General features: G+C 46.3%; 1 protein-coding gene across 1 annotated transcript; it reads left to right on the top strand.

Moving 5' to 3' along the window:
• The first annotated feature begins 1,299 nt into the window (after nucleotides 1-1,299).
• On the top strand, nucleotides 1,300-16,112 carry pdcd6ip (programmed cell death 6 interacting protein). Its single transcript, XM_084454850.1, has 18 exons — nucleotides 1,300-1,577; nucleotides 5,683-5,737; nucleotides 5,856-5,925; nucleotides 7,117-7,244; nucleotides 8,043-8,196; nucleotides 8,409-8,509; nucleotides 9,799-9,915; nucleotides 10,377-10,599; nucleotides 10,859-10,982; nucleotides 11,120-11,297; nucleotides 11,508-11,619; nucleotides 12,133-12,302; nucleotides 12,453-12,701; nucleotides 13,097-13,231; nucleotides 13,688-13,782; nucleotides 13,984-14,101; nucleotides 14,309-14,502; nucleotides 14,924-16,112. The coding sequence occupies exons 1-18, from the start codon at nucleotides 1,372-1,374 to the stop codon at nucleotides 15,108-15,110; spliced, it is 2,616 nt and encodes an 871-aa protein (XP_084310976.1). The 5' UTR covers nucleotides 1,300-1,371; the 3' UTR covers nucleotides 15,111-16,112.
• The last annotated feature ends 11,747 nt before the right edge of the window (nucleotides 16,113-27,859 follow it).

The following is a 27,859-nucleotide window of genomic DNA, read 5'->3' as shown; positions in this document are numbered from 1 at the left end:
TTTCTGAACACCACGGGTGCCGTGGCAGGGTTCAGTTGCAGTGTAGCTGGTCAGAATGCGACAGTTGTGTCCCAAGATTCACCTGAGAGCAGAGGCTTGAAACCCCCCTACATACTCTCGAAAGCTGTCATCTACTGTATTTGTTCCTTCTCCTGGCTGGGGAATTTAGCAGTGCGTGTGCGTGCGTGCATGTACTGTAAGTGAGAATGTGTGCGTGCATGTGTTAATCTTTTTTTTTTTTTCTTTATTGCAATCGTCATGAAGACTAATTTAGTTTTATCATTTCAGTAGTTGTCAGGTGAGCTTTTCCTACCGGCATGAACATGGACCGTGTGTAGTTTGCCATACGTAGAACAGAACATGGGAGGGAGGGGTGAGGGTTTTTTGGCATTAAAAGGTGTATTGTAGCCCCTTTTCCCCCAGAAATAAAAGACCAAGTCTGCACTGAAAACCACAGAACTCCAAACTTGATGTATAGTCAGTAGTTCTCTACAACCACACCTTCACATGCTTACTTGCCTGAATGGAATAAAAAGAAACAGATGAAATGAAAAGCACCCCCTGTGTTGTGTCTCACCTCACATCTGTGACTGTTGCTCTGTAAGGCTCGAAAGAGAAGCCTTTTATCGCAAGTCCAGGAACAGATTATTGCGCCTACTCTTCCTTATGTAATATATCAAGTAGAAATGTGATTTGTATGAAAGACATCAGTCTGTAATGCTATAGCAACATGAAGCATGTTCCGGTATCATTGAGTGTTGATTGGTACAGAGCCTGTCTGTGGCGTGTGTGCGTGTGTGTGTGACACGTGTACATGCATGATTGTGTGTGTGTGTGTGTGTGTGTGTGAGAGAGAGAGAGAGAGAGCAGGAGAGGTGATCATTGTCTGTACTACAGTCTAATATCATTGATTATTCTTATGTGCACGTACAGTATGCTGGAGATGTGCACAAACACGCACACCTGTACTGGAAATAAAATGATTTCATAAAGATTCTGTTTTGTCTGATTAATGACGATGAAGATCGTAGGCCTGTCTTGTGTTATCTAATAACCACGATGATGAAAGGGGATTAGATGTTGAAAATAAATAATCTTGACAATCTCAACATTCCAAAAACAAAACTAGTTAGAAAATATACTAATATATAACAGTGTTTGCAAATATATTGATATTATTTATCCATATTCATAAATATGCAATACGGCATGTGATCGTGATCGTGGCCTGGCTAGGTTCTGCGTGCGCACCGCCGTTCCAACGTCTGACGTTTCGCACAGAATCCAGGAAGTGAACTGCGCTTGTTTTCGTCCGACCCAGCGAGCGAGATCATCCTCTCCGATTTTATTTGTGAGTTCTAACGGGCTGAAATGGCGACATTTATTTCTGTCCCGTTGAAAAAGTCATCGGAGGTTGATCTTGTTAAGCCGCTTTCGAAATTTGTCACCGCGACATACCCAGCTGGCGAGGAGCAGGCGGAATACATCCGCGCCGTGGAGGAGTTGAACAAGCTCCGCAAGAGTGCTCTGGGCAGGCCGCTGGACAAACACGAGAGCTCGCTGGAGATCCTCCTGAGGTGAGATACGAGAAAGCCTCCTTGCTGATTTAAGACAGAGTGAGCTTTTTAGCTAACTTATCTAGGTTTCTAATACTAGAATGACACACTGTGCGGAAATTGTCTTTCTTCTAAACCGCACCCTTGCTCTTTGCTAGCTAACGTTAACGTTACGTAGCTTGGTCATGCTAGCTGGTAGCTAGCTACCGATTTCTCGGAAACCTTTTTTATTGAGTCGTTTGGTTTACATACATGTATCCCATGCTTGTTAGCAGCGTTAGGTTTTCCACATCGACGTTGTAGCTTGTCAAACTGCCTAGTGATTTGTTCATTGCGGAGAGGAATAGGTTTAGGCCCTTGTTCTGTCAACCTGGCTTTGTTTACTCGCTGCTCCAAGTCAAGCAGAACTGTGTGGCGGTGAAGATGATGTCATTGCCGTTAATGGCAAACCTCGTGTCATAGACCGGTAATTACAGTGTGCCGTTATTATATTTCGACCAAGTCGTTTGTGCATTTTTGACCATTTCACTTTCAGGAACGCGGCAGGAGTTTATAAGTTGTGCTTATTAAATTGAGTGTCTAGAATATAGGTCCCTACTCCCTTCAAGGAAAGGCGTGAAGGTGACAGATGACAGCTCAGCTCTCTGGAGGAAGAGCAGGTCACAGATGAGATGAGGCTTTGATTTCAGCTGACTGCCTTTAGGGGCCAAACATCTCCCGTCCGATCATTAGCCCACGTATGATGTCGCAGTGTTTTGCATAGAGGGCCGTGGAGGAAGTAGGAATGGGATTTGGTTAACAAAGCTCCTCTTCTAGCGGCGTTGCACAATCGACCTACTAATTTTGGACCTGGGTTTTGACCTATACGGGGCTATGTGTTGGACAAGTACCAGTCCTTGGGATACTGCCGACCGACCATTCCCTTAGACAAGGAGCTGACAATTACTCAGCACTTTTTCCAGAATACTTGAGTAGCTGAGGCCTCAACCTCAAACACCAAGGCCAACACGTAAAGCCTGCTATGATCATTAGACCTGCTGGGCCTTTCCTTCAGTTCTGTCACAGCATGTGCTTGTTCAGTCCATCCAGGCAGTGGTGACATGAGCAAGCTTTAGACTTTGCTCTCTCTCTTTCTCTGCCATAGTGACTCATAGGTTAGGTAGGTAAGTGTTTGTCCTGGCCCTGAATACAGTAGGCAGCTAGGTCTAGATTCCTTATAGCTGTGCTTAGCCAGAAACCTTTGCTCTGCCTTTCTGTTTTGAGAAATCTGCTATTGGGAGTGGGCTGGTGGATGCCAATGTGTTAGCATTCTCTGGCTAAAAAAACGTGGTATAGTAGGCTAGTCCTGGCTAAGTTATCCAGAGTGGGACGCTGAATGTTAGCATTGTAGCTCTTTGGCTCTCCGCTCATGTACCAGGGCCACCATGTGCCAGATTGCTATGGCAACGGGGCCCCGTCCTACCCTATCCGTTACACCGCCGCACAGAGACAGACGGCTATTGTGTCACCTTGGCAACCATTGTTTGGTCTGAAAAGTTTCAGCTTTCTACCCTCAACTGCTCTCCGACTTCACCCCAGTTATAGATGATTCTGATAGTGGGAGAATTCCTATTTCTTCCCTGGCCCTAGAACACTAGGTCTAGGAATGATTACTGTAAACTTGTTAGGGAATGCCCAGCCCAGTGCCTTCTGTGTTGTTGTCATTCCTAAGAATAGAAAGTTCCACATCACAGATAGGGGACTGTTAAGAACGAACAGTAAGACACGCCCCTCCAGTCAGCGAGCCAGCATGCATGTTCATGTTTGTCTGTTCTGCTTCTCTTCCTGACTCACTTGTCATGTGCCTCTGAGCCATCTGAGCTTCTTCACATCCTCTTCCCTAGGATTTGATTTAGGCCTCTATAATGCTGCGTTATATTTGTATCGGAAAAGTCGGGATTCCCGGGTTCCACTCGTCAAACTCTACCCTGAAAAATCTACCCTGACTTCATCAACATCAGCTGCTGACGTCAATCAAGATGGCTACTCTGCGCATCAACAATAAGTGAAATCAGTAATAAGACTGTTTACTAGCGCTTCTGTATTATTTGTGTCTCATTAAATCAATCGTACATACGATATTGTCCAATGTCTATCAGTGAACAATGTTGCTATGAAGTTTGTATGCGCAAAATAGCATAGTTCTTTGTTATCAACTGGTATTGTTAACAACATTGGTCCTCATTCCTGAACGCAGTTAAGAACAAGTTAAAGGTATGATATGTTATATGTGGATTATTTGCCCCATCTAGTGTCTAAAGATAAGAACTGCAACAACGCAACGTATTGGTTGCCAAAATCCCAGAGAATGCACTGTTTCAGTCATACTGTGATAAGATCTTCACTCCGAGAAGAACATAACGTTACACTAATCAGTAATCACAATCAAGTATTTCAGAGTGCCATGTAATAAGTTACTTTAGATGCTGTAGTGTGGAGATAACGTTAGGTCTGGCTATGCAGATTCCAAGAAAGAGCTGCCGTTTTATAGTCGCTCACACACTTGATGCTAACCAACATCTATAATGCTGCTAATTCATGGAAGTATAACATTAGCTGGCTAGTGCTAATCTCACAGTGGTGAAGCTAGAATAGTACCTGGCAACCCAGCACGCAGTACCAATGCTGTAATACTATTGGCTGGTATGATATCAACAGAGTGTCATTGTCAGTCTGTCAAAATTTCATAATGTAATAATTTCAGACAAAATATAATTTTTTATGGAACAGAAATACTTTTACTCTGCAGCCTTCGCAAAGCCCTATGGATGTATTTATTTATTTATTTATTTAAATTTTAATTCACATATAACATATTATACCTTTAAGAAGAACAATTCTGGCATTCCTGAATGGTTTCTTATCTGGGATTTGTTCTTATCTAAGAACAGGATTTAAGAACGCGGAAATGCAGTCGTAGGTAGGCCAGATTTGAGTGCGCCCATGTTCGCAAGGGCTGAATTTATGAGAAATCCGAGGTGATTGCGTTCACATCGATTCTACAGACATCCTAGGCTTGAAATTAGAATAATACTAAATACGAGAATATTTGTATCATTTCCAATTAGGTTTCACATTTATAGTCATGATTCTACGAGGCATCGTGGTGTCCTAAAATAAATAAAATCTCTACACAAAAACTGCAAATGGCAGTGAATGAATAAATAAGCACTGAACTCAGTCACTATACTCAGACTCGGCACAACAGCACCTTATATTCTAGTCGTCAGAATGGACACATCTACATTCTGTAAATAAACGTGAATATCCATAACAAAAATATATCATATGGGCCTACGTAATATAGATAGGGCACATCAAGATCCACAAGTAGCCTACTCATGCATTTAACTAAACTGTACAATTTGATCATCTTCTCTCAGCACATCCCATCCTTTTCATGTAGGCTATATATTTTGCCTTTGGTATTAAAAGTCCATATACCGTCTTGTTTTCTATTGTTATTTTGTATTGGTTTTTTTCACCTTGCTTAAGCTTAGTGTGCATGTTGTAAGAGCCAGCAGAGAAACATCTCACTGCTCATTTTGCTGGTATGTTGCGTGACGAATAAAACATAGAATTTGCACATGAACTTGAACATCAATCAACTTTTTCTGCGCTGCTTTATCTTGTCATAATAAAAAGACATCTGCAAAAAAAATGTTTTGCCCATTGACAGAAATCTGAGAATTAATTATTTTCTCTCTCCCGCTGCCTCGATATAGCAGGCTATAAGCAGGCTATAAGCAGGCTACACCAGGTTATAAGCAGGCTATAAGCAGGCTACACCAGGTTATAAGCAGGCTACACCAGGTTATAAGCAGGCTATAAGCAGGCTACACCAGGTTATAAGCAGGCTACACCAGGTTTTAAGCAGGCTACACCAGGTTATAAGCAGGCGGGTCTTTACCGTCCCTCTGTGCGCGGGGGGAGAGGAGCTTCTACCCCGCTGCCTGAACGCTGCCTGAACGCTGTCTGAACGCCATCTACATGGGGAGTTCTAGGGGATTTCTCCCCCGGTGGAAAAGTACAGAGGTGTTTCTGGTGGGGAAGCGCTTATTGGTCTAACCTCTCCCCTGTCCCTCAGGTACTATGACCAGCTCTGCGCCGTGGAGCCCAAGTTCCCCTTCTCTGAAAACCAGGTATCATCGCCTCATTTACATACACAACAATTTTGTGTGTGTTTACGTTTGCACATATGTGTGTTTCTGTTCACGTGTGTCTTCTTAACAATAATTATTTTCTCCCTTTATCATGCAGCTTTGTTTAACCTTCACATGGAAAGATGCCTTTGATAAAGGATCACTGTTTGGAGGCTCAGTCAAACTTGGTAAGAGTTACCATCTCTTTGCACACACACTCTCTCACACGCACTCACACACACCACATGCACTCTGACACACACACACACACACACACACACAGGGCCGGCACTAGACTTTTGGAGGCCCTAGGCAAAATTTTCTGTGGAGGCCTCCTTTTGAAATAAACCCTATCTACCATCAAGCAATAAAGACTGAGGCGCCATCATTCCTTCGTCATGTAATGTTAGGCTATCACGTCAGCAGCAATGACGCACATGAGTATCACATTCGGTTGGGACCTCAGCCAATCAGATCACTCTATTGCTGGGGGAGGAGAGGGGGGTGGATCCTGGAAATCTGGGTTTTATGATCACTGAATAGTACTGTATGCAATGAGAACGCTAACACTTTATAGAGTTTAAAACCAAAAATAGTTTTGCGAGGCCGAAGGCCCCCCGCATCTGCCTCCTCCACATATACAGTAGGAGACGCCGGCCCTGCACACACACACACACACTTACACACGCCTGCAGGCATGAGTGGTTTGGGAGGGATTAAGCGTGTATGAGGCGTGTCAGTCCCCTACCTAAGGCTTCTGCTGCTGTATGCTGTGAGGAACCTGACTGACTGGGTGTACAGTATGTTACCCACATGTACACATGTGTGACACTGGGCTTCTCGTGTGTAGTTGTCACTCCAGTAGACTGGATATTCAAAAAACGGTTTATTATATATGCATGGGCTTTGATGACATAGTTGCACATCAGCCACCGCAGTGGGCGCTAGTGTGTCATCCCATATACGTTGAAAGATGGCTGGTGGAAGAGCAGAGCAGCTCAGGAATTTCTTGCCCTTTAGTAGGAGACCCTTGCAGGTAAAATAACATTTGGTAACATCAAGTTGAGTACAGTAATACAATTGTACAACATTTTTAAGTATTGATATTGGCAGGAAATTACGATTAATCATCTGTACATATCTGGACACGTCGCTGGCTATATTTCAACTTTGACTTGCTTTTGAAAATACTTCAGTAACCTTTTGGGCTGTAAATCAATTAATCAATCAATGTAAAAACGTTCAATTCTTGTTTTTCATGCCTAAAGATTGGTGTGTGTGTGTGTGTGTGTGTGTGTGCGTGTGCGTGTGTGTGTGTGTGTGTGTGTGTGTGTGTGTGTGTGTTCGTGTGTTCGTGTGTTCGTGTGTTCGTGTTCCAGCCTTGGCAAGTCTTGGCTATGAGAAAACGTGTGTGTTGTTCAATGGAGCGGCGCTGGCCAGTCAGATCGCTTCAGAACAGAACCTGGACAGTGACGAGGGACTGAAGGCAGCTGCCAAGTACTACCAGGTACTGCTCAGATACTGACTAAATACTACCAAGTACTGCTCACATACTGCAACTAAATACGGCCAGGTACTGCTTAGATACTACCAGGTACTGCTCAGCTATTGCAACTAATGCCGGGCTCAGACTACAGGGTTTTTGGGCCGATTTATCCCCGATTCACCCCTCCCGACAATCGGAGGAGAAATCCGGTCTGGAACGTTGGTCGGGGCCGATGATCGGCCCAGATTATCTTGTAATGTGAGGGGTTTACAGATCCAATCTTATACCTCCCGATCGGCTCGCAGACCCATCGGGGCGGCCCCGATAATATCAAACTTGTTTGATATTTAAGATTATTACGTCCCGACTTTACAAGTGAGACGGCAAGACCAGTGGTTCGTTGCTCCCTCGGGCACGATAACATCCTGTAGTGTGTGATGAGACGTTATTTTCAAATCTGGCTGTGTGTGCTTGTTTGAGATGCGCAAGAAGAATATCTGTTAAGATTCTCCTTATGTGCGTGATGTAACCAGATTTCGAAATTGGTTAGGATTTTAAATATCCTGTAGTGTGAGCCCGGCATAAGTCCCACTGATGAACTACAGTCATATTACCCAGTGCTACTGATGCACTACAACTAATACTAATATCAGCTACTTGAATACAGAGTGAATGTAGAGTTTTCTGACTTTTTTCTCTTCCCTCCCTCTCGCTCCCTCCTCTCTCTCTCTCTCTCTCTCTCTCTCTCTCTCTCTTCCCTCCCTCTCTACCTCTCTCTCTCTCTCTGTCTTATCTCTCTTCCTCCCTCTCCCTGGCCAGCTGGCCAGTGGGGCGTTCGGCCACATCAAGGACACCGTGCTGTCAGCGCTGAACAGAGAGCCCACCATGGACATCGCCCCCGAGACGGTCGGGACTCTCAGCCTCATCATGCTGGCCCAGGCTCAGGAGGTCTTTTTCCTGAAAGCCACCTCAGGTACCACACACACACACACACACACACCTTCATTCCGCATTTAACGTTTGTATGCACTTGCAACCCAGCACCAGACTCTCTAAGCACGCACTTTCCAGAAAAGCCAAGTATAGATAAGAAAAAATGGTGGCGGTGTGACCCTCAGCGTACAGGTTGGGAATGTGTCTGGCGATGTGCGATCTGAGTGACCATGGCGACTGTTTTCTCTGCAGATAAGATGAAGGATGCTATCATCGCTAAGCTGGCCAATCAGGCAGCAGATTTCTATGGCGATGCCTTCAAGCAGTGCCAATACAAGGAGAACCTCCCAAAGGTATGTGGACCAGTCATACATGCACTAACACCGCCCCTGTGGGATAGCCATGCGTTAATAGGGTTGACTGGTTAGTATACACAACATTTAAGTGCCATATGAGAATTTGTAGTGTGTGTGTGTGTGTGTGTGTGTGTGTGTGTGTGTGTGTGTGTGCATGTGAGTATTTTACTCTCTGTCCACATCTACTGTGTGTGTGTGTATAGGTGTGTGTGTGCGTGTGTGTGTTTGTGCACTTCAGTGCATTTGTGGATATGGATGTGCAAGCCCACTCTTGTCATGATCGGTCCATTTCCTTAGTAGATTTCAGCCTGTTTGGGGTTTTCACTACTTGGACTGCATTTTGATTGGATCTCTCTCCACCTTTACAATCTCAGTCTCTTAACTGCTAAATAACAGGGCTCTGAAATTGTGTTGAGATCTGACAATGTTTCACTGCATGACAGACTACTAAACAGACACATGCGCATGCACGCACGCACACACATACACACACACACACACACACCAATCAACACAAGAACCTGTGATTTGCGCCATGAATAAACATAACGACTTAAGATGCAGATTTATGCAACTTATGATAAACGCCTCATCTCCTGCCTGTCCTGTCAGGGAGTGTGTGGGAGTGTGTGGGAGACGGCTCTAGCGTTATCTCTCTAACCAGCTATCTCTCCATCCACCTGTCTGATCTGAAGGCAGGCCGCGGGTGTGATGTTCTCTGCCACCCACACACACTGACCGAGGGCTCAGATACAGTCTCACACACACACACACACACACACACACACACACACTGATGAGTGCTCAGATACAGATCACCCCAAGCTCTCATCTAGCAGGTTGATGAGGACCAGTGCCGCACACACACACACACACACTCATGCAATGATGTGATGTCTGTTGAGACGTCTGATGAAGTTTGAGTGAACGTCGCTGGGAAGGTTAAATGCTCATGGCCTGTTCTGTTTTCTCTCCTGTTATCCTCCTCTCTTTGCATCCCTCGTGATGGTGGTGTGTGTGTGTGCGCGTGCATGCGTGTGTGCGTGTGTGTGCGTGTGTGTGCGTGTGTGTGTGTGTGCACGTTCCCAACTGCTTGTGCCTGTCCGTGATTGGCTTTCGTGACGTGTGCGTGCTGTACTCATGATTTGATCCTGCCGGTGTGTCTGTGTTTGTGCTGTTCCGTGGGTTGCCTTGCCTGTGTGTGTGTGTGTGTGTGTGTGTGTGTGCGCGTGTGTGTGTGTGTTGCTCCGTGGTTGCCTCTCCCTGGTCAGTATTTTTATTTTCAGGAGGTGCTGCCGGTGCTGGCGGCCAAGCACTGCATCATGCAGGCGAACGCCGAGCTCCACCAGAGCATCCTGGCCAAGCAGAAGAAACGCTTCGGAGAGGAGATCGCTCGCCTGCAGGTACCCCGACAACGTTCAGATAACGTTCAGCAACAGACTAACCCTAGACCACCCAGCAGGTACATTAAACTCGCATAACGATGTTTAGATAACGTTAAAAAAATCTAGTTGATTCTGCGGGTATACAAACGATACATCTAGCGTTGCGCAGAGCGTTCCAGCAAACCCTGCAGATGTCTGTTTTGGTACGAAACCCGAGTCACTGCGTCGCACGTCAGCATTGCTTCCACCTTTACAAACACGTGACCACCTCTCATAAACGCTGCGTTAGCAAGCTACGCCACTGAAAAAGCTAGCCTTGAGCCGGCGCAAGTGGGCGGTATTTATACCCAGGAGAAAGTTTAACCAGTTCAACTTGGTTACATAAGATTCTGCCGTGCTTGGGTCAACCGCCGTCTACATCATCCTGGTCATCTTTCTGCTCCCATCTCTTCCTCTCCGTCCGTTCGTCCATCCCCCAGCATGCAGCAGAGCTGGTGAAGACGGTGGCGTCCCGCTACGACGAGTACGTCAGCGTCAAGGACCTCAGCGACAAGATCAACCGCTGCCTGGCCGCCGCCAAGAAAGACAACGACTTCATCTACCACGACCGCGTCCCCGAGGTCAAAGACCTGGAGCACATTGGCAAGGCGGCGCTCGTCAAGGCCACCGCCATTACGCCGCCCATCAGCCAGAAGTTCACTGGTGAGGAGCAAGACACACACACACACACATAAACATATTCAAAAGGCTCAGAGAAGGTGTCTCACAAGTTGCAAGACATTGTGTCACACATTCTGTACCATTGTCATGTTTTTTTGCATAACTCTGTGTGTGTGTGTGTGTGTGTGTGTGTGTGTGTGTGTGTGTGTGTGTGTGTGTGTGTGTGTGTGTGTGTGTGTGTGTGTGTGTGTGTGTGTGTGTGTGTGTGTGTGTGTGTGTGTGTGTGTGTGTGTGCTTTCAGACCTGTTTGAGAAGATGGTTCCCATGGCAGTGCAGCAGTCTATGAGTGTGTACAACCAGAGGAAGGCTGAGACCGTCAACAGACTGGTGGGGACCATGAGGGAGGCCACCAACCTATGTAACGGGTATGTGTGTGTGTGTGTGTGTGAATGCGGCATGTGTGGAAGGGGGGCTGGGGTTGAGCTAAACCTTTCCCTTTTAAATGAGTGTGTGAAAGATAAGTATTGATTATCATGTCGATTCCATATTTATGCTCAATCAGTGTTTTGGCGTCTCTGAACCTGCCGGCTGCCCTGGAGGACCTTTCCGGAGATTCTATCCCACAATCCATTGTTGAGAAGGCGCGGGCCATCGTACAGCAGGGCGGGCTGCAGAGCATAGAGCAACTGATCAGAGACCTACCTGAACTACTGACGCGCAACCGGGAAATACTGGATGAGGTACACACACACACACACACACACACACACACACACACTCTCTCTCTCTTTCTGTCTCTCTCACACACACAGGTGGAGTTTCTCTACCTGATATCACACATTGTTTCGTGTTGATTCACAATATGAACAACGATGACCTACTGTATGAAGTGTGCTTGTGTGTCACATGCTCCTGGGTATTAAGTGTGTGTGTGTGTGTGTGTCCGTTAGTCTCTGAAGATGCTGGACGATGAGGAGACCACAGACAGTGAGCTCAGAGCCAAGTTCAGCCAACGCTGGAGCAGAACTCCCTCCGGAGACCTCTACAAGCCCCTCAGAACAGGTACACACACACACACACACACACACTCTACAAGCCCCTCAGAACAGGCACACACACACACACACACACACTCTCTACACAGTTCAATGGAAAGCATAACTTGCCGCCACACTTAATGACTGTAAAGACAAACCTTGGAACACACTTTGGCTTCAATCAAATAATCTCTCTCCCTCTCATCTCTCTCTCTCCCTCCCCTCTCATCTCTTTCTCTCTCTTCTCTCTCTCTCTCTCTCTTTCTCTCTCCCCTCTCATCTCTCTCTCCCTCTCCTCTCTCTCTCTCTCTCTTTCCCCTCTCATCTCTCTCTCCCTTCCCTCTCATCTCTCTCTCTCCTCCCCTCTCCTCTCTCTCTCTCTCTCTCTCTCTTCCCCTCTCATCTCTCTCTCCCTCCCTCCCCTCTCATCTCTCTCTCTCCCTCCCCTCTCATCTCTCTCTCATCTCTCTCCCCTCTCATCTCTCTCCCTCCCCTCTCATCTCTCTCTCTCTCTCTCTCTCCCCTCTCCTTCCTCCAGAGGGGGGTAACTTCCGGAACATGCTGGACAAGGCGGTGCAGGCGGACCAGGTGGTGAGGGAGCGCTACAACACACACTGTGACATGATCGCTCTGCTGTGCAAACCTGAGGCCGAGCTGACCGCCGCCATCCCCTCCGCCAACCCGGCCAAGACTCTGCAGGGCAGCGAGGTCAGAGGAAGAGAGTGTGTGTGTGTGTGTGTGTGTGTGTGTATGTGTGTGTGTGTGTGTGTGTGTGTGTGTGTGTGTGTGTGTGTGTGAGTGAGTGTGAGTGCGTGCGTGCATGCGCGCACTGACTGAGCACGCGCTCTCCTCTCCCAGGTGGTGAACGAGCTGCGCTCCCAGCTCACTCGGCTGGACGAGGTCAAGAGAGAGAGGGAGGGGCTGGAGGCGGAGATTAAGGCCGTGACCTTTGACATGACCTCCAGCTTCCTGATGGCGCTGGCCCAGGACGGGGCGCTCAACGAGGAGCAGCTGTCGCTCAGCCAGCTCGACCAATCGTACGGGTCCTACAACCAGAGGGTGCAGGCCAGCCTACGCACACAGGAGGAGCTGCTGGGCAGCGTGCAGGTGAACGCCGGAGTTTACAGCACTCATTTAGGAGATTCATTTAGAAGACTCATATGCAAGACTCGGATATCAGCACTCATTTAGGAGATTCATTTAGGAGACTCATATGCAAGACTCGGATATCAGCACTCATTTAGGAGATTAATTTAGAAGACTCATATGCAAGACTTGGATATCAGCACTCATTTAGGAGATTCATTTAGAAAACTCATATGCAAGACTCAGTAGAAAGAGTGACTGCAATCCCAAATCTCTCTCTCCTCCCTCTCTCTCTCTCTCTCCTCCTTCTCTCTCCCTCCTCCTTCTCTCTCCCTCCTCCCTCTCTCTTCTCCCGCTGTCTCTCTCCTCCCTCTCCTCCTCTCTCTCCCCCCTCTCTCTCTTCTGTGGTCTCCCAGACGTCTCACCAGGGGTTCAGCAGTCTGAAGCAGTCGAACTCGGAGGCCAACGAGCGTGAGGAGGTCCTGAAGAAGCTGGCCTCGGCCCACGACAGCTACGTAGAGATCAGCAGCAACCTGCGCGAGGGCACCAAGGTAACAGTCGCCCAGGCGACGGGAGGGTTACTAAGGCAACTCAACTGGAGTTCTGAAACAGAAGTCGTGTGTATCCTAGTCTCACATAGCCAGAGGTATCTCTAAACTATGTTTACGCTGTGCCAGCCTAAGGTCTGGCTGGACTCATTACCATTTGGAGATGGGGGGAGGGGGGGGACGCTGTATTTCTTTAAACCAATCACAACGTCTTGGGCAGAGCAGTTGCTAGGTGGTGGTTGTTTCATGTAGTGAAGGGGACTTTTGAAAACAGTAACACGCAGATAGCAGAAGGAGAGGAGTCTGGCTTGAATCTGATTGGCTGGGAGAATCCGTCACGACTGAGTGGGCAGTAATAAACCCAATGACAAGGCTGATCTCCAAAACAATTAGTCAGACTACGTGCACCCCAGTCGACTCATGACTCCCCCCCTCCCTCTCTCTCTCTCTCTCTCTCAGTTCTACAACGACCTCACAGAGATCCTCCTCAAGTTCCAGAACAAGTGCAGCGACATCGTCTTCGCTCGCAAGACGGAGCGCGACGAGCTGCTCAAGTACGTAGGGGTTCTGGCCGCCATGATGTGTTTGATTCTCATTGACTGACAGTGGTGATGTTCAGCTTAACATGATGCAGGATGTTTGTATTGTACACAATTAGATTTTAGATCAGTTGGCCGGTCAAACTAGTCGAGAGGCGTACTGTGTGGTAGACTGGTGGTCATGACGAGTGATCCTGTGGTTGTTATGGTCACCAGGGAGCTACAGCAGAGCATCGCCCGGGAGCCCAGCGCCCCATCCTTCAACGTCCCCGCCTACCAGAGTAACCCCGCCCCCACTGCGGCTGGCCCAACCCCTGCACCCAGGACGGTCTTCGTGAGTAGCCAATCACAGCAGGCCAAAGACCGATTTGAAATCGGGGAGCTGAAGCTGTGTTGTGACGTTAAGCCCTAAACTCTCCTCTCTCTCTATCTCTCCCTCCCTCTCTCTGTCTCTCTCTTTCTCTCTCTGTCTCCTTCTCTTTCTCTCTCCCTCCCTCCCTCTCTCTCTCTCTCCCTCCCGCCCTCCCTCCCCCCCCCCCAGGTCCAGCAGCCCGAGGTGAAGCCCCAGCCCCCGGCCAGACCCCCGCCCCCTTCCTTCACCCCCCAGGCCGCCGCACCCGGCGCCCCGCCCGGCAGCCTGCCCCCCAACGCCCCTGCTCCCGGCAACCCCCCGCCCATGGCCCCGCCCTCCCAGGCCCAGGGTCCGCCCTACCCCTCCTACCAAGGCTACCCAGGGTGAGTGTCTGGTCAGGAGGGCAGGCAGGCAGGGGGCTTCTGGTCCAGTTTCAGTTCAGCGTCTTTCTGTTTGATGGTCAACTTTGGGCTGGGAAACCCACATATGCACCTGTTGTATTTATATTTTGCTGCTTTTGCACTTTGGCTTTAGCACTAGAGTATGCTCTTAGTTACTTGTTTTAGAAAGGACATGCGCTTGTGAGTTCTGGCAAGTAGTAGTACACTGATTTCCTACTTTAAATGCAATTATTGTAAGTCGCTTATGATAACATGCTCTTTGTCCTCTCTTTCTCTCTCTCTCTGCCCCCCCCCCCTCTCTTTCTCTCTCTCTCTGCCCCCCCCTCTCTTTCTCTCTCTCTCTGCCCCCCCCTCTCTTTCTCTCTCTCTCTCTCTCTCTCTCTCTCTCTCCTTCTCCCACCAGATACTTCCAGCAGATACCTATGGGCTACAACCCCTACGCTGGCTACGGCCAGTACAACATGCCCTACGTCCCTTACCAGGCTGCCCCAGCTCAGGGTGGCTACCCTGGGGCTCCCCCCGGCCAGCAACACCCCTACCCCGGCTACCCCCAACAACCCCCCCAACAGCCCTACTACCCCCAGCAATAACTGCTCTGTCCCTCCTTCCCTCTCCTCCCTTCATCCTCCCATCCCTCTTTTCCTCAGCCTAACCCCAGCAGCCCCCCCCCCCCCCCCCCTCGGAGCAGATGTACTTCCCCCCCAGCAATAATTCCATCTCACACCCTCCATCGCTCCTTCCCCTCTCTCCGCCCTGTGCTCCTCCCCCTAACCTGCTGATTGCACCAAACTTGTCGGAGGGGAGGGGCTGCCTCGGAGCAGCACTGCACTTCCTACACTCCTCCTCCCCTCCCTCCCCCCCCCCCCCCTCTCCCCTCACTCTTCTTCTCCTACCCCTCAGTTCTCTGTTAACCCATCTCTTCCCTAGCTCACACTTAACTTCTTTTTTTGTATTCGCTCTCTCTCCTCCACTCCTCTCTTCACGGGCACCTCACACCCCCTCCATAATTTTTTGGGGGGAGGCGTACTGCTGACTGTTGATTTGTTCATTCTTTTATTTAAATTCTAACTGTCACCGTTGGTAACTGACTCCCCGTTTGGGCAGGACGGCTGTAGAACACTAGAAGAGCCTGACGGGACTCTGGGATAGCGCTTCCTGGAGTGGGCGTGGTCTTAACAGGCATGTTTCCTTATTTGGGAGCAGGTGGGAAGAGTTATCAGTGATGTCACTGAATGGAATGCACGCCCATATCCTCATTAGAACTGGGCTCCCACCGCCCTCCACTTCTATCTCCTATATCCTATTTTTGTAACGAATACGGATGCATTGCTGATGTATAATCCAATTTAAAATTAAAAAAAAGCTCTGTAGGTTTTCTAATGTAGATGACGATGGTTGAGAGGGATGCACTCTGTCTCTCTCTGCCTTTCTTTCTCTCTGAACCAGGGAATGTCGGTATATTTCTGTTTTACAATCAGAGGCTGTACATGGCTGTAGATGTGGGAGAAAAGGTTATATTATATATGAATATAAATGACTCTGTATGTGGTTAACCAACTCTGTACTCCGTGTTTCTTTGGTTCTAATGTGATTAAAACACTTCTGTATATCAGCGCTGTACTGTGTGAACTATTCTACACGGAAACATACATAGCACCACAGGTGTGCGCGTGCGTGTGTGCGCGTGCGTACTTACAAGAAGCAGCCAGGAGGTGGCAGTCACAGTTTTATATTTCCTGAGTCGGTTGTCTCGTTGTCTCATCCATCCAATCAGTCAGGGAGTTATTCCATTCCACCAATCAGACACCTTTTTAACCTTTAGAGTTCGGGGCGAACATAATTTATTTACTTAAATTATATGCAAATTATGTTTCCATGGGTCATGATCTCATCTAATCATGTCCTCCTGTTTGTGATTCTCCAGACAGATCTGGTCCCCAGATATTTATTCAGTGTCAGGAGACTAATACGTTTAGATTGCGTCTGTGTGTCCGTCTCAGACAGGTGTGTGTTAATTCAGTGTGGTGTCTGGAGGCTACATGCAGGCACAGAGACGCAGCAGTCTGCTGCTCCTCATTTCCTTTCCTTAACCCCCCCCCCCCCCCTCTCTCTCTCTCTCTCTGTCTCTCAGCAGTTGAATTGGGCTGCTTCTTTTTTGGTCTCCACCGCCAAGTCCAATGTTGTCCGAGCAGATGGGAGAGCTAACAGGGAAGGTTACACAGGGTTTAATACATTTAAACAGCCCCCGTACATCACCGGCGGTGACGGCTGGAGCAAACACAGCCACCCACGCACTTCTTCTCGCTCCCTATCAAAGTCGCCGCTCTGTCAAAGTTAATTCATTCATCAGCAAAATGCTTAGGCTATCAAACTTTCCGTCAGGGGTCTTTAATTCCAACAAGACGCACGCCATCAGAGAAGTGTCGCTTTTTAATCGTTTTGAAAAGAATAAAGGTGGCGGTATCAGGCGCGCTCTTATTACTTCGTGCGCTGTGACTCATCACGCCCACTTGGCAAATATAGTCCATCTCTCTCTCTCTCTTTCTCAACATTCAGCTCTCTTTCTGTACATCTCTCCATCACTTCCTCTCTCTCCTTTTCCACTACCTCTCCTCGGGAGTTCAGAAGAAAACCAGTTAAATAAGCGAGGAGAAGGGAAGCGATGAGTGTGTGTAGGCTACGTGTGTCTCTCCTTGTGTGTGTGTTGGATAAAACTGTTGAAGCTAACTAGATAGAGAAGAGATTGAGCTGTCGTGTTGAAGCATAATTATATAACCAAGGCGGATATAAATTGTTCTGCCTGTGTGTGTGTGTGTGTGTCTGTCTGTCTGTCTGTCTGTCTGTCTCTGTGTGTCTGTGTCTGCGCGTGTGTGACCTACAGTATACCAGTAAGACTGTCAGTCCTCAGATATGATGAGTTACCTTCTGTCACGGCACAATCCACCAGGACTGACACTAGGGAACCGAGAGAGATAAAGTGAGTGTGAGTGTGTGTGTATGTCTGTCCTGCTGGGAAGCCAGACGTTGGCAGTGCCACCTGCTACTGTAGAACAAGTATGCCAGAGAAACACATACACCAGCAGAGGTCATAGCTGTCTCTCCCTTGTGCTTAACATAGTGTTAATGATGTGAGTTGCTTCTTAACCCTCTCCACTGAAGCTATTCTAGGACTGTCTGGCTCCCTATCTTTTACAATACCCCTCCCTCTCTTTCTCTCAAACTCTCTCTCCCTCCTTCTCCCTCTCTCTCTCTCTCTCTCTCTCTATCCTCTCATCTGAGGCTAAAAAAATAAATAAACAAGAACTGACTTGGACCTGTCACAACAATGCAGCATCTGTGTGTGTGTGTGTGTGTGTGTGTGTGTTTTGTGTGTGTGTGTGTGTGTGTGAGAGAGAGTACTACCATGTTCAGCTGTCTCTTCAGACATCAGAGGAGAGCATGACATTGTTGAGATTGAGGACATAGTAGCCCACCCTTAGTGTAACCATGAACACAAAAATAACATCCTGTTGGTGTGTTCTGGTGTGTGTGTGTGGGGGGGGGGGGGGCGTGCGTGCGTGTGAGGAGGTCTCTGTACACATCCACTCTCCTTCCTCTCTAGCACTGCAGAGTTGTTGAGGCATTTATTGAAGGGCTGCTCTGATGATCGGATGCCCTCCAGTTCAACATCTCATTTCCTCCGGACTGATCGATACACCCCTGTCACTCAGCCTCTCTGGGGGGGGGGGTATGTTGTTCCTGCACCTGTTGTTCAGGACTTTTCTTCCTATTATAGCCGATATTGTCTGTGTTGATAATCTGAATTATGCTGTTTTTTTGCTGTGTAAATTAGTCGTAGGGTCTGAAAATGTTCAAATGTAACATTTGAGGTTTTGTGGTGTCGGCGTGCTGGTACAGAGAATGATTTGGTTCCATTCAGGGAGTGTGGTGGTGGTGGTGTGATGGTTCTTTTTAATTAGGCTACACTGGTGAGGAACAGCCCACACTCTTAGAAAAAAGGGTTCTTGGGGGTGCCGTATAGAACCATTGAGGTGAATGAAAATAGAACCCTATCACAGCAGATGGTGCATTGTGCCAGCAGGAGGAGCCAACAAACCGTATCTCACGCACGCGAGGTGAGTTTGAATTTCAATGGCAAGACCATTCCAACGGATTTCGGAGTTGCTCTGTCGGCCTACATTGCTTTCTTGGTAAGTGACGGCTAACGTTATTAAACTTCTATTTTTATAATAATTATAACGGGATGTTTTGTGAATACCCCAACTTTGGTAGGGAAAACGGAATGTTAGCTAATGCTGTGTTAGCTCATTGAGATATTGTTGTTAGCTATGTAGCTAACGTAATAGCTAGCCACCCTATTTGGCTAGCATGGATAGCATAGTTCAACTAGCCTACTAGCTAGTCGTTTAACTTAGCTAGTGCTGTCCCTGTTTGAAACAGGTTAGATATGATGCTTTCAGTGTATTGTGAAATGTAAAATGTATGTAGTGGGTATCCTAGGCTACATGATGATGGACCAGAGGGTTAATTTCAGGCATACTGTATTTGGCCGATTAAGAAGCTTTGTGAAGTTGCTAACGTTATCTACTGCTGCCGTTAGGTTTACTAGTTTATGTGCTGTGGGAGAGATGGCGCGCGACCGAGTGCATGTTGTTTTATTCCGGCTCAAGGGTATTTGTGTGTATATTTTGAGGCTCTGTTTTAAGTGTGTGTGATTTTATGTAAAACGAATGGTTAGTAAGGTTTGATGGCCGAATTTTAGTTCATAGTCTAAACTACTGTAGGAGTTGGAGTTCCTGAGGGAGAGAGAGGAGTGAGGACCTGTCCAGGGTTGCCAGATTGGTGTGATGTTTTCCAGCCCAATGAGTGCTCAAAATCCGCCGAATGTGATAAAAAACCGCCCAAATATTATAGTATATAATATATAGCAGTGCATGCTAAGAAAAATGCCTTTCAGTTGAAATACCGAAAATAATAATAACTCGTGGTAAACTGCAACACGCGCCTACACATATGTCACACACACAGCCTACGACAGAGAGAAAGTTGCGTAATCCCATCAAATAGTCAAAGAAATGATAATGCAGGCAACAAATTATAACACATGAGAAGCATGGCTATATCATGAACAGAGGAACGGCGGTGCTGCGGTCATAGACAAGAGAGCAACTTAAGATGACAAGCTAGATAACAAGCTTTAGTGGTGACAAGAAACCGCAGAATGTGACAAGTGGACTAGGCTACACAACTTCCAATGGTAGGCCTATATAACCACCTGTATAACCACCCATGAATAGCCTGCCTGCTCGCCCACAATAACCGAGTCAGGAGTGTGACACTCAGGCAGGCAAGCAGGCAGAGACACAAGTAATGCATCACTCAATGATCCGACATCCAGAAACACCTGCTGTATAGTATTAAGTAAAAATGTCTTACCGTCACGCCGAACAGGCCAGGAGTCCATTCCAACTTCTAACGTAACTCGTCAATGTAAAACTATGTACATGTGGTGAACTTGCTAATTAGCAAGTATTAATAGATGGTTGAGTCAAAGCTCCCCAACAACTGTCGGGGAGGGTGGAACGTTGCAGACGTCAAACCGCTCCGTTAGACCGAGCGCACGTCCATGAGAGCAGAAAGCAGCGGTAATCCCATGCGATTTCTGCCATCATCTTTAGCGTCACTTGGGAAAATTCTCTCTCCACATGAGCATTTGATATGGGCAGAGTGAGCAATATGATTGCGCCAAGTGCCACATCCTGAAATCACAGATTTCCTCCGGCATCTTTAAAAGCCTCTACCTCCAGCCAAAAGGCATCGATGCGGTGATCATGACAGAAACCTGCTGATCCCACATCCCCAAATTGGCATCTTTAGGTTTCTTCGGGGGTAGCTAGCTAGATTTGACTCCGACCTCGACCTTCTCCTTGACCGTGTGAATCAAATGCATTGAACAGGGAGAGCTCCCTCGCCCCTATTGGACAGGTGAACATCTCCCACCCTATTAACATAATTGGATAAAATTGAACCGTCTGTCCCGCCAGTTTTAATTTTTTTTTTTTTTTTAAACGCCCGCCCAATGCTATTTTTTCCAGCCCAACCGCCCAATGCTATTTTTTCCGGCCAAACGTGATCAAAAGAAGCCCAATTGGGCGTGAACCCGCCCAATCTGGCAACACACCTGTCTCTGTGTGAGTGGGGGGCGCGTGCGTGCGTGTGTGTATGTGTGTGTGTATGTGTGTGTGTGAGAGAGAGAGCCCACAGTTCATACAGATCTTAGTATAATGTGTTAGAGTTGCAAAAGTTACTGTGTGTTGTTTAGTCAAAGTAAGAGGCCGATTAGTTGAACACTAAGTGTCATAGAGTTTGTTATTTGAATGCATAGATAATTTAATTATTGGACTGTATAAAAAGCTGAGAACTGTACATAGACAGTAGCCTGTGATGATAAATATGACGGTTCACTGTTTCTATGGCATACTAAGTTACTAGCTATTGTATAGTATGGAATTGTCTGTGAGACAATTTGTTTGATTGTACTGTATATTGAATGTATTATATGTGAGACATTGGTAAAGATGATTGAACTTGAGAGAAAAGAGAACAATTATTAATAGGGGTAGGGGTAGGCTCCCAGTTTTCAATGTACTTTTTGTTATAATCTCTGCATTTGGCATGATGTCTCGATGGTAATCAATAAATTATGATGTTTAAAAAAAGAATTATGAAAATAATTGAATAATGCATTGGAAATGTGCTCTTTCTGTGTTTATAGGAGTCATGGTTGAAACCTGGTCCCAGACGAGACACCTGTTCATGGCTGGATCAACACAATTAAAGCGAAGCGAGGCAAACCTTCCTTGGTGAATAATGATTCCTTTTAATGGAAGCTTTTTTTAGGTGCAGCTTTTGCAATGTTGTCAAATTCACAGTTCAAAAATACCTGAGTCATGTGCAACTGACACATCAGCATCAGCCAGATTTTTTCGCTTCATGTGTGATTGAACAGTGTGGAAAGAAATACAAAAGTGTGTCTGCGTTGAGGGTTCACATATACAGGAAACATCGAAATTGTTTACATCGTGACCCCCAGCCGCCAGAAGAAGTTCGTGAGGAAGAGTCTGATGCTGATTCTGAGACAGATTTAGACAATAATCCAGAAGAAGAGCCTTTGGTCCGTGATGGTTTAGATAATCTTCTTGCAGGTCTGAAAAAGCATGTTTCTCTTTTCATTTTGAATCTCCAGGAGAAACATTTACTCCCCAAAGTAACTCAGGATACGATAGTGACTGATCTGAGATTTATATTAGTTTTTTTTCAGGAGCACTAGTCCAAGAACAAGACTTTTTAAGCTACTTTACATATGGTGAAAAAATTCCCCTTTAATGGTGATGAGAGAATAATTAGGATCCACCTTTATACAGATGAATTCGAAGTTGTAAACCCTCTCGGATCAAACAAAGCCATCCATAAAATTGGTGCTTTTTATTTTTCTATTGGAAACCTTGAACCAAAGTATAGGACACAGCTCCGCCACATCCACCTGTCTATACTTGTGAGGCACCAGCTGCTCAGAGAGAGATATTCCTACGCTGATATTTTGAACCCACTTATTCAAGACCTTCAAAGGCTTTACAGAGACGGCTTCACAGTCAACGTGAATGACCACCTGACTCACTTTCGTGTGGTCTTGACAACAGTGTCTGCCGACAACCTCTCAGGCCATAGCTTGGCAGGTATGGTATGTCCGTGTAGCTTAAAAACTGTAGGCATGGCGACGAGTTAGAAAAAGGGGTAAAAATGCAGAATTAGCAGCTCAAAAGGTAGTGTGGGCCCATACGTTTCAATGGAGAGCGCAGTTGCCGAACAAATCGTCATACAGCGAAAACTATAAGTCACACGGCTTAGATACTTACATTGTACGAATCAGCACAGTTATGGGAACGTTTCGATATATAATATGTGTATGAGCTGTTAAAACTGTAGGTAAAGCGACAAGTTAGAAAAAGAGTAAAAATGCAAAATTAGCAGCTCAAAAGCTAGAGTGCGTTGCCATACGTTTCAATGAGGAGCGCAGTTGCCGAACAAATCTTCATACAGCGAAAACTATAAGTCACACTGCTTAGATACTTTGTACGAATCAGCACAGTTGTGTGAACATTTTGATGTATAATATGTGTGTGAGCTTTCAAAACTAGGAGTGCCAGCAGTTTACAAAATGTGTGAATATTTTCAAAGCAACTGCTGCCACCACTGTAAAAACATAAAGTTTCTGAACATTCCAAAAGCAGTTTCAATGGGACAAAAAATAGTTTTAAAAGTAAAATTTCTTAATAACTATAACAAATATCAAAAATCTGAATGGATCCGTTCAAGAGCTGAACGTCATGAACATTTTAAAGTTTGAATGAAGTTTCTAGCACAAAGTATGAAGAAGTAGTTAAGGAGACAAAAACTGGGGAGAATAATAAGAAAGAAAGAAATTGTGGGAATATCACAAGTTGGGCTAGCTTTTGCAAGCTAGCCCACCTAATAAAGAAAGAAATAGTGGGAATATCACAAGTTTGTAATAACAACTTAATAATAACAATATTTTAAAATAGATTTTTCCATTATGTGTCTAGGAACCAGTGGCCCCAACCCCGACCATCTTATTCCGTTCTGAGTACACGACGCTTCAACCAGAGATGGTCTCTATCAAGATGGATGGCAGCTTGGTCCTTGGCCCTTCCCAGGACATCGATGCCACTTTGGGCCTAGCCTGTTTGTTTGCACTTTACTTCCTCTTCCAGGTTGAGTACCCCAAGGGGGCTCGGCACACACTAAACTTTTTTTGAAAGATGTATGAAACTGTCTGCCTCCAAGCCCTCCACCCCAGTCTTGCGTGTGGAAAAGATGTTGAAGCCATAATAGTAAGTTGCTGAAAATAAATAAATAAATAAATAAATAATAATAATAAAAATGTTAAAAAACAAGTGCTCTTGACCTATTTGAATGTGACATGTTACTATGGAAAGTATTTGTTATTCATGATGTCTTTGTTGTCTACAGTTTCCATTGAAATTAGTAATGTTTTGTCTTTGAAGCTTTCAAACCTAAGAATGTTTAAAACCAGTGCTCTTAGCCTATTTCAATGTGATATAGTCTACAGTAAATGTTATAATGATGACTTGCATGTATATGATTCATTTTGTTATTCATTGTCTTTGTTGTCTACAGTTTCTATTGAAATGATTGTTTTGTTTTTTAAGCTTTTAAACCCTGCTTGTAGCCTATTTGAATACACACTGCATGTTGGTATGGAACATATTTGTTATTCATGCAAGTCTGTGAATACATTTTTTTAACACTAGCAAAATTATTATTTTTTCGACACAAAAACTGCCTAGATCAACAGGCTAAATGGGCATGCATTACATTTTGCTAATAAGGGTGCCATAGGCTATATAGAACCATTATATTAATTTTATGAACCAAATAAAAAATAATAAATGGCACCCTTTATTAAAAAAAAAGGTTCTATTTGGAACCATTTGGGATGCACCCTATAGGGTTCTCCATCAAGCACCTATAAAAAAGGTTCTTTATGGAACCATTTAGGTTGCCTTATATGTATCAAAGGATGGAACCCTAAAAGGTTCCATACAGAACCTTTTTTTCTAAGTGTGCATAATAAGAGATTTAAATATGGGATCTGATTTAAAGTGCAGGGTATCCATAGAGACTGTTGCTATGGCAGAGAGCACCTCATTAAGAACAAATAAAAATAGCTGCGCAAACACTTCTGGTCATCGTGAGACGACCACAGCCAAAAGCAGCGCCTCTGTCTCAGTACAAACACGTGGGAAAGATAGAAAAAACTGTGAGAGAGAATGAAAGAACAGGAGAGGCAAGGTGTGTGTGTGTGTGTGTCGATCAGTCTGCGGGTGAAGATTTAACCTGTCAATCATCTTCTTGAGCGGCAGCTAAGGTAGCGTTTTTAGTCCATGGAGAGAACATTGTTTGACAAGAAGGGGAAGTAGTTGAGGTGTGTGCGTGCGTGCGTATGTGTGTGCATGTGTGTGTGTGTGTGTGTGTCAACATCTCAGTCACTGGAATCAACCTCAGAGAGAGAGAGGGGGGAAGGAAGGAGAGAAGTGAGGAAGAAACAGGAAGGAAGAGTGAATGCAGAATTTGGAGGGAATCGAAATGAAAGAGGGAGTTAGAGGACTAGGGGAGAGGAAGGGAGCAGAAGGGAGGGCGACAGAGAGACCTATGGGGAAAGAGAGATTAACCATGTTTTCAAATTTCCGTTACCAACACTAACCCGCATAACCCACAGAGCTCAGCGCGCGTGGTTCAGCAGGTGCTTCTCTCTCGACGCTGCTCCATCCAAGCATACGCTTCCCAGTTAGGGGCTGTGCTCAATTCATTTATGACGCTCTGTTGCCGTTTCTCCGTTAGAGATGAGTGGGAGGCTGCCGGGTTTATTATGCAACGACTTTATGTCGTCCTGCGCAACAACAAGAAGACAAAAACCGCAGCATCATTTAAGCCACTGAGGGTCTTTGCAAAACATCTGGGTTTTGTGACTATTGATATAAGTCTCTTCTTTTGCGATTGTTGTGTGTGTCTGTGTTTCTGAGATGTTCAATCATTATACAGGCTGATTGGAGGTCCGTCACTGTTTAAATATAACAGATCTGAATATTAATAGAGGTTATGTTAATAGTATTCATTTGTGATCCCCAACAGTGATGTTCTTTACTCAACGACACACACACGCATGCACACACGCACACACATGGATCAAGAGCAAGGGAAGAATGCCCCAAGTTATGGGCTAATAAAATAATAAAGTTGACAGCAGACTGTTATAATACAGTAATAACAAATGGCGTAATCCTCAGTCATTCCTGTACACACTGCTCAAACGTTCCTGGATCCAAGCTTAACTGTAACTGACGTAACACGCTGAGTCAGACACGCACACACACACACACACACACACACACACAGCTGTCTGCTTTCTAATATATTTTATATAAGAGGTCAAACAGACTCTATTTCTGTGTCCGTGCCAGGGGGAAACATGAATGCGCCGCAGAGTCTCCATGTCCACCAACCAAGCGCCATGCCTACATACCACCGAAATCACCAGCCAGGCAGGTGCGAACTACGCTACTGTAGACAGCAGCGTGCGTGCGCGTGTGTGTGAGAGAGAAAGAGAGAGGGGGGGCGAGAGACATTAATAATAAACACATTCGGATAAAGTGCACGTGTGTTTGGAAATGTGCGCGTGGGTGGAGACTGAGAAACAGAGCGAGAGAGAGAGAGAGCGCAAGAGAGAGAGAGAGAGCGCAAGAGAGAGAGAGAGAGCGCAAGAGAGAGAGAGAAAGAGAGAGAGGGAGGGGGCGAGGGAGAGAGTCTGCTTGCTCGTGCGCAGTGATACAGACAAGCAGAAAAGCCCCGTCTCGACTCACTCAGTCGTGACAAGGACAAGCAGTGACACAGCCTGGCCCGCGCGGCTCCTCCGCCACGAGGTAAGTTGACAGACGAACTCTCGCACATATTAACTACACACATGTTGTTTGTGTGTTGTGTCACTTCACTGAGTAGGTTAGGCTACTCCTTCCTTGTGTCGTACGATACAGCCTGACATTGTGTCGTCGTTGGATCCGAACAATAGCCCAAAGCAGTGTGTACCCGGTCCAATTAGGCTAGACAAAATATTTTTCTTCTGACAACTTCAGACAGAATTATTCGCACCCGGGCAAGCACAGTGTGCCACCGCAACCTTCTGGAGATGTATATTAGCGCCTTCACTAGCCGATTACTGTTTTAAGATGTGTGCTTTAAGTCCTCAATCCAACCGCCGGTGGACCAGTTTAGGTTATTTTTTGTCCTTTGTTGGAGGGTTGACATAGGTAGTCTAGACATAGCCTATTATGTTGTAGCCTACTAGGCTGTCCTGTCATATAGCCTAGTTGTGTGTGTGTGTGTGTGTGTGTGTGTGCGTGTATGTGTGTGCGTGTATGTGTGTGCGTGTATGTGTGTGCGTGCGGGTAGGTGTGTGCGCGCGTGTCTGTGTGCCTGTCTGTGTGCCTGTCTGTTTTTGCGTGTGTGTGAGCGAGCGAGCACTAATTAGATCTGGACTAAATTCGGTTTTCTGTGTGCGCCGCGTCCACTTCCCCACCACAGCGTAGCTGACAGCATGATGAAGTCCACGAGCAGGAGGTCCTCAATCGTTGTAAAAATAGCGCCAGGGTCAGCTCGGCCTAGAATGCAACAAGCACTGACGTAGGCTAGGCTACTGGACACACACACACACACGCACACACACGCACTCTCTCAACACAGGTCGTGCACTGCAGGGCAGACTAGTGCTCATGAACTGACCACCATGCTCACCAAGCTCCAGTTACTGTATGGTGGGTCGCAAGTGGATTCCTCAAATTTCGTTTCACGTTTCCTTGGGATGCTAAAACTCCCTTCTCTAGAAACCACTGTAGACCGTAGACCTAATAATGAATGATTTATAGTCTTTAAGCCTTATAGGCCTAAATTTTCTCAAATATATCTTCACCAAATATAGGCATGACCGGTGTAGTGTTGAAGAATGAAAGTGGCTGAGGATTCTACTGAGTTAGTTCCAGGCTCGAGGCGCCGCGGAGCAGCAGATGGATGATGATGAGCTTGGTGCGCGCGGGCGCAGTTTCCCGCCGCCATCCGTCATGCGCTAATGAGCGTGTCGCACCTTTTCCTCTGGAGCGGCGCCGCTTTTGCAGTGTTAGCTTTCTAGCCTCCTTTAAAATCCTTTTTTTCTCGCTCTCCCTCTCTCTCTCCCTCTCCATAGCTCTCTCTTATCTCGTGTCCACCTCTCCCCCATACCCCATCCCTCTCATAGGTCTATACTCTCACTCCCAATAGTCATAGGCCTACTCGAGCCATAGGCTATTTCTCTCAATTATCTCCCACCCTTCTCATTCTCTCAGCCTCTTCATACCTCCAATATTGCTCCCTTTTACCCACCTCTATCTAGCGGCATTTTCCTTTTTTCCTACCTATGTGTCAGATTATCTCTGACTCATCCCTGTTTGTTTATCACAGGGGCTTATGTTTGGTCATGGAGGACAAATTTAGTAAATGTGTACTTTCCAGTAAGTTAGCCTACAGCAGCTTTGCCTTCATCTCTAGATTATTCAAAAACTGTGAGGAGTTAACGAAGTTAGCGAAATGTTAATTTCAAAATGTGAGGGGGCCATGCCCCCCCCCCCTTCTGTCCCTTGTGGAGTTTATGCCCCTGGTCTTTCAATGGGACTGGACCATTCTGGTCTTCCTGCCTAGAAGAGTGGTATAA

The sequence above is a fragment of the Borostomias antarcticus genome (assembly GCF_949987555.1).
Source record: "Borostomias antarcticus genome assembly, chromosome: 21".
In the NCBI taxonomy this organism is placed as follows: domain Eukaryota; kingdom Metazoa; phylum Chordata; class Actinopteri; order Stomiiformes; family Stomiidae; genus Borostomias; species Borostomias antarcticus.
This window is presented reverse-complemented; position numbering and strand designations above follow the sequence as displayed.

Excerpts from the sequence above, each read along its gene's own strand:
- pdcd6ip (XM_084454850.1), top strand. The coding sequence starts at position 1,372 with ATGGCGACATTTATTTCTGTCCCGTTGAAAAAGTCATCGGAGGTTGAT. Across the intron at positions 11,620-12,132 it reads CTACAAGCCCCTCAGAACAG|AGGGGGGTAACTTCCGGAAC; the intron begins GTACACACACAC and ends TCCTTCCTCCAG. Across the intron at positions 13,783-13,983 it reads GAGCGCGACGAGCTGCTCAA|GGAGCTACAGCAGAGCATCG; the intron begins GTACGTAGGGGT and ends TATGGTCACCAG.